Below are 12,046 nucleotides of genomic sequence, written 5' to 3' on the forward strand. Positions count from 1 at the left end.
AATTACCTCCATAGCTCTTAAGTTTTTCTTCATTCTTTGTTTTTATTCTTTTTTCCATAATTTATCTATTATTTGAAAGCTTAGGGTACCATTTTGGTATTTTTCAACATTTGAGTAACTGTATTTTATTGAGTTATTGTTCCCAAGTTCTAGACAAAGGCCACCAAAGCAATAGACATGATGGCCAAAGCTGGGTGTATTAACTCACTACCATCATTGTCATTAAGCCATACGGGGGAGTCATGCAGCGTCTCAGTGAGAGGGCATAAAGAATGGCATACACTGTTTAGACTTGTACTTGGCCTCCATGAATGGTACAGATTTCTGGATGCCAGAGCTTGCAGTCAACTGAGCCATTAGGAAGTGGAAGTAGGCGTGGCTCGGTGATGCACATCTGTAATTCCCAGAGCTCTGGGAGGAGAGGCAGGTGGATCTCTGTGAGTTCGAGGCCAGCCTGGTCTACAAAAGAGTCTAGCCCAGCCAAGGTTACACAGTGAAGCCTTGTCTCAAAACAAAACAAAACTAAAATCATAACCAAAAAAAAGAAATCTAAGTAATGCTCTAATTGTAAATTCTAGTGAATCTTATTAAAAAAAAAACAACAGGTGGTTGCCAAAGGCTTGTTATATTTATGATTAATAAGGAGCAATGATTATTCCCCCTAGTCCTGAGATGGGGAATCGGGCCATTTTGTGATATGTACAAGGACGTGGAGCTGCCCATCGTTTGACAAACTGGCAGAGTGCCCTAATTTTCATTTTCTTCATCATTATCCCTGTGGCCCTGTCTAAATATAGTGTCCTGTAGATTGTAGAGGCATCTGGCACAGCTGTGTGTGTAAGGCCAGCTCCTACCAATCTTGACGACAGGGCCAGCTTAGCGAGCAAGGCCAGCGGAGCAGGGCTGCTCTCCCTTCTTGCATGTCAAGTGTAGCTACACTGATTGGAATGGGAGTCTTAAGAAGAATAAGAACCTTTTCAACCCAACTCATTACCAGCTGATGATCTTTTGTTAAGAACTCTCTGGCATCACCATCCAGAAAATGGAATAATGGTTTACCTCACAGAGTTTACATAAGAAGCTAAGGGGGGAACAGACTAAACAAAAAACTTCAGTACCTAGTAATTTCTGAATAAACTGCAGCAACTCTTAATGTTTACCCGTGGATTAGGCTTGGCTGTCAGTGAATCACTGCCCACTTGTAGTGATGTCTCTTCTACTGAGCATAGAAATGCCAAGTATTCAGTGTGTACAGGAAAAATGTACTCTATTCGACCCTAGGACGGCTGCCAAGGCATTTACTAAGATGTATATGGTCTGAAATCTTTTCCAGCACCTGCTCTCACCCCAGCGGGCACCGGAGAGGCTCATTCAGTTGGCAGAGGGCAATGTGAACACACTTGTGATGGAAATGAATGAGCTCCTGACCAGGGTGAGTTCAAAAAGTCCTGGGCGTCCTGAAAGCACAAGGATCTTAGGGGATTCGTTTCCCTCCAATTAAAGAGAATGACACTGAGGTCCTGAAACCCTTCTAATTCACAACTTTCTTTATGAATTCCAGGAATAATGGTTGACTAATTCTTCTTCAAAGGAATTTCTATTTCCCAATGTCCCCCCTGAACACATAGACAATAAAGTAGGTTGACGTACTTCATATTAGTCAGGGGAAAGGTTAAGAATGATTGTGGATTTGGGGGACCTTATCAAGTAGCCTTCATTGAAAAAATATTTTTTTAATTAACCCTAAGTTGCAAAAACCTCTGTCCTTGATTATGTAATGTAAAAGAAAAACAAATGGAAATACTTGTTGTGTCTTTAATGCTCATGGAGTTTCTGCATTTTTATAGAAATACAGTCTCAAGCAATACTCCTACTCAGAAAATGAAATCTTTACTGTCAAAATCTGGAGCGTTTAAGACACCATTTAGAGTGAAGATGTAAAAAAAAAATCCATGCTGTTTCTAGCAGACTTTTCCCAGCAATTGAATTGGTAGGTCTAAATTGTCAAAACTGCAAGCGGGTTCCTTTTCACCATGAGAGTCTGAGGAAAACAACATAAAGTCTGCCATCTTGTGGACAGAAAAAAGTATGAACACGGACTCCGGCCTGCAACCCAGGAGATAAGTGATTTAAATGACAAAGAACCTTGGAGTTGGAAGATCCCTGGAGACTCCCCAGTCTATTTAAGAAAAGGCTTAGCAGGGAACTAAAACAACAGTGGCCACACTACCTGCTAAAAGCCCAGAGTCCTGGGCAGGACGCGGCTCCAGGTTCCCACTGGCCCTCTCTGTTCTGCACTGCTAGTGCATGAGGGAAACTTCCACAGGAAAATCGAGCAACTTCTAAGTACATGTTGCTAAACAACACTCACAGGGTTCCAAATCACACTAAAAACTCCTTTCCAAAGACTAGCCCACTCACACAAAATGTTGCAGACACAAGAGAGCTTCAGGTCGTAAAACTTACAATACTGGTTTAACTTAATGAGTAATTTTTGACTTGTTACATGAATATTATTAAACGGGAGAGTTTAAGGAGTTTAATTGCTAAACTCAATTCAATTCAACTCATTTCCATCTGTTTTCTACACCATCCGAAGCCCAGGTTAAGAGCTGGCAGAAGAAAAATATTAATGAGCCTTCCCCCACCCTGTTGGAGCTCTTAGTCATGTGTGTGTGTGTGTGTGCGCGCGCGCGCGCGCGTGTGTGTGTGTGTGTGTGTGTGTGCGCGCGCGCGCATGTGTGTTAGATGATGTAACTGCATGCAAATGCATACTAAAGCATGAAACAAATGAGCAAAAATACACATTTTGCTTAAATGCTTAAATTTAAATGCTTAAAGCTGCAACTGTTTAATCAGGTAAGGAGGAATTGGGAAAATGCCCATGAAACAGGCAGTGTTGCCCTCACTCAGCAGCTGACTACTGGGTCCCACTGTCACAAGTACTGTGTCAGACGTGCAGATAAACATGCCAGTGACGCTGGCACTGTCCTGCTCTCACTGAACCTCTGTAGCCTGATGAACTCAGTGGAGAAAGACGGGACTATGTCACCACAAGTGCCAGATCTCTCTTGTGTCTCAGCACACACCCTTAATTCTTTTCAGCAGGCTTGATTTGTGTAGTTTTAGAAGCCTTGTAAGAACAGTGAAAGTCACAAGGCACACTGGAATGGATAGTGCTGAGCGTCTCCACACCTTCAGCCCTCTCACGCTCATAACCACCCCACTGGTCACCTGTCCAACCAGAATGGGGCATTTGTCATTCTCTGTGACGCTCCAGTGGCACGTGATCATTATCCAAAGCCTGTAGTCTGCTTCACCACTCCCTCCTGCCATTGCACGTTGCGTGCGAACATAGAACACCCAATATCCAACATGATCATACATATACTACAGAACACCTTCGCCATCACACCCACTAAGTGTCATCTTAGCCCAGATGCCATGTAATTGGAAACAGAATGCAGCACTTTCAGACAGACATCTTCCTTGATTTATGCACACCTAAGGGTTCTCTCCACCCTTTCATGGCTTGGTAGCTCATTACTTCTTAGTTCTGAGTAATGGTCTACTGTCTTCACACATCACAGTTGATTTATCTATGCGTTAATGAGGGAAGTCTTGATTGCTCACAAGTTTTAATATTGTGAAGAAATTGACTATAGATTTCCCATTCGGGTTTTTGTGTAGACGTAGTTTTCAATTCATTTGAGTAAATATCAAGGAGCACAATTGCTGGGGCATTTTTTTTTCTATGCATATGTTTAGTTGTGGAAGACAGTCCCCATGTCTTCCGAACTGGGTTTAATAGTCTGCGTTCCCAGCAGCATTAGATGGAGTTTCTGCCCTGTTCCAGCCATTCCTTCTGGATGTTGGTACTGTTAGATTTTACAGATTAGGGCCATTCCAGAGGCAGGATATCTTATACAGCTTTTTACATAGATGCTGGGGATCTGAACCCAGATCGTCATAGCAGAGTGGCAGGCACCTAACCCACTTAGCGGTCTCCCCAACCTGCCTTTTTGTTGAGTTTTAAAGGTTCTTGTATATTGTGAGTAATAGCTTCTTATTCTATGGCTTACTTTTTTACATTTTCTTAAAGGTGCAGGAGTTTTTTGTTCTAATGTAGTCTGGCTTATTTTTTTGTTTATTTGTTCCCATGGATGTATATTTGGCATTTTAGCCCAGAAGTCATCACCATCACCCAAGGATGTCTATTTTTTTCTCTTGTCTTATCTTCTATGAACATTATAGTTTTTCATTTTACATTTATCCATTTGTACTTAATTTCAATGCTAATCCTTAAAATTAATCTTATGTTTTATATGCTTTTTTTAAGATTTAGATTAGAAATTACAAGAACAGTGCATAAGATTTCCTTAATATCTCATGTTGCAATGGTATATCTGATGGGCTGTTTGAAAGAAACATAACTTTATTCCAGCTTCCTTAGTTTCTACTTAGCATTTTACCCTTCCAAGACCTCTTCCACAGTACCCTGTTTCATGTAGGAATCAAATCCTTTTAGTTATTGTAGCTAACAGTTTATAGGTCGTCATGGTGCTTGAAAATCCAAACGTTTGTAGAAACATGAAACCATAAGCGGAGGGATAGAGGACTCGAGTATCCAATAGTAGTCAAGTATCCAATAGTAGGCTGCGCAGACTGCCCAAGCAAGGAGTCCTGTGATTGGACCAGCCTGATCCATGCAATGACACGACTTCCTGTTCTCCTCATGGGATTTACCTGGGCCCGGGCCCACTTTAATCACATTGCTGTTGGCTTGAGGTCCAATCTGAGCACTGGGATTCTCATGAGTGTGCCAGATGACTCTGATATCAGGTAGTGTTGATATCCACTATGCTCCCAAAGTTGCCTCTCAGCTAAAGCTTCCATTCCTCCAACAGCTAAAGACACACGCACTTTCACTATGCACAGACACCTGCCCTTTTACCTTGAAGCACTTACATATTTTGCTCTCATTTTAAAAAGAGAAATCTATTTCCCTGACATTCCTGGCTAAAAAGACCAGTGTTAGAGCAGCCGCAGACATGTAGACAGGTTCAAAGTCAGCACTGACTTTCTTTAAAACTATATTAAAACGAGGCAACACTTATATTAAGTTACTTTCTTTAGTAACTGCTTCCCACATCCTTTATAATCTGTAAGAACACAGTGCTGGCCGGGCGGTGGTGGCGCACGCCTTTAATCCCAGCACTTGGGAGGCAGAGGCAGTCGGATCGCTGTGAGTTCGAGGCCAGCCTGGTCTACAAAGTGAGTCCAGGACAGCCAAGGCTACACAGAGAAACCCTGTCTCGAAAAAAAAAGAACAAAAACAAAAACAAAAACAAAACAAAGAAGACAGTGCTGTGAACAGCCTGAGTATAAAATTTTAGCTTCGTTGCCTTTGTCTTCTACTGTCTGTTGAGAATCAAGCTTAATGAAGATGAAGAGCTTGCAGAGTATCAGGAACTAGTTTTTTCAACATTTAAACCAGCAGTGTCACATGTTAGTGATGCTTTATTTTCAGTGTTCAAACGTTCAAGTTTCTAGCACTGCCTTTTACTTTTTCCTCCTGTGTTTTTAAGGGAGTGGAAGATGTGTAGCAAACCATGTTGGTGTATTTACACCTTTGAAAACTGACAACAGGACATATTTAGGAAGGCGTACCCTTAGAAATGCTGCCCTCACCACTTCACAGGGCCAGGTGGCAGCTTCCTGCCTCTTTCCTTGTGTGATGTTGGTCCAACAGCTAGCCTTGGGAATGAGTCACTGACACTTAAATGTACAGCACAGGTAGTGACTGAAGATGACCCTTGAAAATATCACGTAAGTGATTAAATCTGAAATTTAATTATAGCAAGAGCCCATATGAGTCTGCAGATGCATAGGTGGATGGCATTTCAGCAATGCTGCCTATTAGGTGGTTAGATTTGCTCCATTAGATTCTTATTTTAACACACAGAAACCTGTAATGAAAGGCACTAGTTATATCCAACCAAGAAAATTATGTGCAGCTTTTAAGGAGCATAGCAAGACCTGCTTGAACTACCGCAGGGAAGCAAACTACTCAGAAGAAAATTAATGTCTGCATAGTGGCCAGGCATGCTGTCTGTATATAAATACTCTAAAATAAACCAACAAAAACCAAAAACCGGGGGTGGGGGGGTAGGGGGGGAAATAATGTAGTTGAGGGAGCCTAATATTTTCAAAAGATAATCAAAGGTAAAGAAATGTGTTGGTGCATAAAGCATTTTCATAAGGGAGCACTGGAAAGATTGCCGTGTACGGGCAGGGGATACAGAAGCAAGAGAATCAAAAGAGGACAAAAGCGAGATTGCGCAATTATAATAGAATGAGTAAAAGGCATTGGCCAAATAGCCAAAGGATAAAGCAGCTGGAAAGATGGAGGATGACTAAGGGATACGAATGGCAATTTCCTATAAACAGAGGAACGCCCACACTGAATCCAGCAGGCAGCTCCTATCAGCCAGTATTTAGCGTCAGTCACCACTAGTGCTGCCAACAGCCTGGCCTGGTGAGCTTGTTCTGTGTGGGTTTCACTCTTGCAGTTTGTCTGGTAGGAATGATGATGCCAGTACCCAGGAATAAATGAAGGCAAGACACACTCCTAGTGCTCAGAGACAGAGACGATCCCAAGTGACACCTCTGCCAGTGTCCACTGCTCTAGGTGACAGAGCATTTGAAGAAGACTTCCCTTATGGGGTCATTCTGACCAGATGCTGACTTGGCTTTAGTATAGTGGGACACGATTTAAAATATCTATATCCGGGTGATGTTCTGATGTGGACTCTGAAGTGTGTTAATTTACCAAACGCTTATAAGTACACTTAATATACAACCGTGGCCTCTTCCCACTTTGGTTGCTCTGCCTTTTCGTATATTTTTCATATACACCTGGATATTAGCTAGATATGCAATAACCCTAGGCACAGACAGAAAAGATCAAAGACAATACATCTGTGGGTACCCCCCCCCGCACCTCACCTCAGTTCCCTATATGTCACTTTAAGTTAGACCAGTTAAGCTCCCCATATTTCACTTCCATTTTTTAGAAAGGGGACCCGTGTGCTGATGTACCTCTCACAGAAGGAAGGTAGCTGGGATGGAAGTGTTTGTAAGCTCTTGTGAACCTGCACAGAATACAGGGTCTGGCACAGGCTATCTGTATAACCTGTCCTTTGGCATGTTAATCCACCCAAGCCAGTGAGTGTCTTGGTGCCGGGAAGAGGAAAGTATTGTATATACCAAAGAGACTCATCCTAAGTAAGCTCTGAACTGGGTTTGAGGACGCCACATACCCACCCTGCTTCTCCATCCTGGAGTCTCACGTGTTATCATAACTTTGAGTTACTGAGAGGCCAGGAGATAGAATGTGGTACCCCTGCAAATGGAGGTCCTCTTGCCTGGCTCTCCTCCCAAGTCCTCAGCTGCAGTTTATAAGTAGCAGCCTCATGTGAGCTATGAGAAATGCCCAGAAACCTGTTCTGCCATCCACACTCTCTGGCAAGCATAGCACCAGGCATATGGTCAGTCTGAATGACATTGGGACTCCTCCAGCAGGCTTTAGCACTTCAGGAGGGTGGCTGGCTTCATCGTTTTTATATTGGCCAATGATCCAACATTTTAGACCTCATCCAGTTTGCCAGAGACCATGACTGGTTTGCTCAGGAATAAGCGAAGCGAGACAGAATCCTAGCACCCAAAGGTAGAAATTAGACAGATACGGGAAATTGTCTAACAACACCAACACGTTGTGTAAGGAAAATTGTCTATTTAACCACATACAGGGACTATATTAAGTTAGACACCATACCAAAGAGACATACAAGAAGATGAACACAACAGACCAAAACCTGCCCTCATACTGCTTACATTTTAGAGGAGAGAAGCCATGAAGTAGACAAGTCAGCTATTTATTTGTTATAATAAACGCGATTCTAAAATATGCTGTGCCATGGAGGAAACCTTTGTCTGCACTGAATGTGGAGACCAAGTTAAAACCTTGTCAATAGCTGTGCTAAGAAGAGGAAAATGAGAGGGGAGGATAAATGAAAGTCAAGGCTCTGAGAGTATTAAGGTGAAGCTCATTCCGGGGAAGAGACAGGAAGAAACAAGGGGCTACAAAGAAGGGAAATGCTTGGCTTATGTGATGCACTGAAAGGGAGCCAGGAGGATTCATTTCACGAGGCCTTAGTGATTATTTTGCAAATATGTTTCTAGTCCAAGAGTGACGCTGGAATGCTGGCATAATGAGGTCTCTTAAAGCATTAGCTAATGAGGTCTCTTACATAATACCCCATAAACACTGCAAGTCAGGAGAGGAACACAATGGATAGGTTCTTGGTCATCTAAATATAGGAGAGAGTATGCTGGCTAACATTTTTAAGGAGTAGCTGTATTAAATTCTTCAGGATTACTACACATGATTGTGTGACTATATTGGTAATATAGAAAAGGTGTTGTTAAGGCAATAAAATAAACTGTAAGTCTAACAATATATTTTTGTATAGTAGAATATCCTGGATACGGTGGATTCATTTATTCATAAGTTATTATAGGATGGCTATATTACAGATCGATTCTATTATGGTGTCCTATGCCATGTAAACATAGGAGTGACAGTGGAATGTAGAAGCAGGATACAGTTTAGACTACAGAAAGTTAATTTCAGGTTGTCAATATCTTGAATAGTTTACCTTAGTTAGCAATAAAAGTAATATTAAAGAAGTGTGTGTGTGTGTGTGTGTGTGTGTGTGTGTGTGTGTGTGTGCAAGGATGTGTTTGCATGCATGTGCATGTCTGTGTGTGTGTTGCGTGTGCATGTGTAAAGTTACTTGACCTATCTAAGCCTTGACTATAAATAGCTACAGAGACTTTATTTGAAAGAATCACTGGACACACTTACAACAGTTACCATGGAAGCAGGTAACTGAGATACTTAGAAATTTTGTGCATAGCTGGCTTCCAAAAATAATTGTTAAAAATCCACAAGCAAGACAACTCCCCCAAATTATTAATATTTCAGAAGAATAAATCGAAGAGTTGAGTACATTTGTTAGCATCCTCTGGGTCATTGCTGCCTGATACAAACAGGAGTTTTAAATGGTTCTGATGGATTCTTCCCTTTTTATCCTTATGATGTTAACACTTGCGAATTTAAAAACTGGCAAGTAACAATAGCTGAATTTCAGATTCCACCATGAATTAAACCTGTTGCTGCCCCCTCCTAGGGCGGGGCTTGGGGAGGAGAGTTAGAGGAAGAGTCAGAGGGACAAAATATAGAGCAATTCTTATGACATCTTTTGTCATGTTTTGTGCTGGCCAAGCAAACATTTGCTGTTTAAAACCCACTTGCAAATATATATATCATATATTATATATCATATATTATATATGTTATATATTATATAATTATATATACATATCTAGAGAGAGAGATCCTAGTGGGGTGACACATGCCTGTAATCCCAGCCTCAGGAAGGCAGAGGCAAGCAGATCTCTGAATTCATATACAATCTAGTCCTCAAAGGGAATCCAAGACAGCCAAGACTACAAAGAGAAACCGTGTCTCAAAAAAAGACCCTCAAAATATAAATAAATAAATACTTTTATAAAAAATTATAAAAAATATTAATTCTCTGGTCATTCCTAAAATGAAGGCACTCTGGTACCAGAGTCAATGTTCCTACTGCTGTGACCCCTTAATACAATTCCTCTTGTTGTGGTGACCCCCCAACCATAAAATTATTTTTGTTGCTACTCTATAACTGTAATTTTGCTACTCTTAAATCTTAATGTAAATATATGATATTCAGGATCGTCTTGGGGGACCCTGTGAAAAAGTTGGTTCAACCCTCAGAGAGGTCATTTGGCCCACCCCACAAAGGGTCATGACCCACAGGTTGAGAACCACTGCTGTAGAGTGCTAAAACTGTGCAAACCTGAACACCATGGACTACCACACAGGGGCACACCTACCTGGGTTGGCTCAGTGTCAGCTAGATTACTAGCATCCTTTGAACAAAAGATAGAGATAGAGAAACAGAGCTTGTCCCCATGCCATTGTGCTCAAAACCTTGTGTCGTGTTAAAGAAATATTCAGCACCATCCACTCTGTTTGTATTTGACATGTTATGTCTGCCTTGACTATTCAAATCCATCCCATGACATCAAAGGCATTTCCCATGTGAACAAAGGCGAGCATATTTTAGGCTACGTGTTGGAAGGACAGCTGTTTGGGGGTTCTTGTTTAATTCTGTTGGCCATACTGTATGACTCTGTGATTAGCAGCCCTACTTCTGGTGATGTCATAAGTGAAAGCAAGCATTAATCCTGCCTTCATGTTTTACTGGCATCATTGGCATGTTACAAAACAGGCATTTACCACTGAGCAGCGGACTACTCCCCGCCCCCCATGATCTCTTACCCTATTGATCTATACTGAATCCAAAGGATCAAGCTTATTGAGACAGACGGCCAGTTCCTCCAAGAAGTCCTTCCTGTATACCACAGGGTTTTAGAAAACAAAAACAGACAAAACTTCAGCATGTGGAGGCTGCAAATCCTATTAAAGACTTTTGGCATTAGAGTCTTAAAGATACTTCAAAATAACTGTTTTAACGCGCTTGTGTCACCACACATAGCAGAGACTTTAATAGGACCAAATACAGCTTCTGATTTCCCCTTAATGGAAAAAGTAATAAAGTTTAATTGTACACTTGAGCACAGAGTGTCATTGACAGTACATCTAATCAATAATTCATCGATTGCCTTTGGCTCAAAGTAAAATTTGAAAGAAAGTGTAGCTAGAGGGGGCTTAGCTCCAACTTCACCATCCCTATTAATTATGCTTTCCCTAAATTTGGATCATTAGGCGACCAAAGTGACAGCAGATGGCGAGCAAACAGGACAAGATGCTGAGAGGACCAACACAAGAGCAAAATCCTTAGAGGAATTCATTAAAGAGCTTGTCCGGGATGCTGAAGGTATTAAAAAAAAATCATATTTTAACTTTTATTTTTCTCTTAAAGAAAAAAACAATTAAAAGAAGGGATTGCCTGGGACTGGAATTCTGCCTGTCTGCAAGGAGGTATCATTTCTAAATTCAAGTCACAGATTTAAAAATATTTCGGTTGAAATATTCAGGGTCAGGGTTAGCCGAAATCTACAGCCCACAGCATTAAGTGAGCAATGGCCGTTGGTGAAGCCGAATGATTGTGCGTGTGGAAGAGGAATAAATTCGAGAATGTTCACATGACTCATTGAAAGACCTTTGCTTTGCTGTTTTTCTAACCGGAGCCATTTAAACTTTGTTAACCTTCCTTTTTAAAAAGTTATTTTCATCATTCCATTTGGTACGCAAGCACCGCTCTTTCGTTCCTCAAATGGTCCTTCAAGTACTTGGTGTGGGTTGTGAGAGAACATCTGTTGCTTGGCATTTGGCTCCACAGGTTCAGCAGAGGCTCCCTGGCGCTCAGTCCACAGTTCCCTAGGAATTAGTTCTTGGTATCTCCTAGTGTGACTGAGAATTAAAGTGGAAGCCACTTCTTTGGGCAAAAGCCCAGACTAAGAACCCTGAGCTCTTGTCTCTTTAAATAAACGTTAAATATTCATGTATGCTCAGAAGGGTCAAAGAGTGGCTTTTTTTTTTTTTTTTTTTTTTTTTTTTTTGGTCTCTAAAATGTTAAACATCTTTATTGTTCTACAACACTGTGGACTTTTGCTATATTGCTTCATACTATAGAAGAATAGAGAGGATGTGAGCTAAACTTCAAGGTAAATCCTGACTGGTGGTCCAGCATCAATTCTTTGAAACAGAACAAGTTACTTCCTCCGGGAAAATATCTCAGTTAACTCCCAGTGTTGCATACTCTGGTCCATGCAACTGTTGTGCTCTCCCTGGCATCATCTTCCACTGATGCTATTTGAAAATGCCCCTAAACAACAAGTGTGTGACAAAGAGCCATTCTCCTCCAGCCGTGAGGATCTCTGGAGGTAACTTTCCCCATCTTCTGTCTGAAGT

General features: G+C 41.4%; 1 protein-coding gene across 1 annotated transcript in view; it reads left to right on the forward strand.

The window, feature by feature from the left end:
• Window positions 1-12,046, forward strand: part of LAMA2 (laminin subunit alpha 2) — a 588,770-nt gene that overhangs the window by 455,511 nt on the left and 121,213 nt on the right. The window contains exons 34-35 of the mRNA XM_084776810.1: window positions 1,334-1,432; window positions 10,898-11,009. Of these exons, the coding sequence (XP_084632936.1) occupies window positions 1,334-1,432; window positions 10,898-11,009 (211 nt within the window). The remainder of the gene's footprint in view (window positions 1-1,333; window positions 1,433-10,897; window positions 11,010-12,046) is intronic.

Source organism: Acomys minous (genome assembly GCF_964271855.1).
Source record: "Acomys minous genome assembly, chromosome: 3".
NCBI classification, from domain to species: Eukaryota; Metazoa; Chordata; class Mammalia; order Rodentia; family Muridae; genus Acomys; species Acomys minous.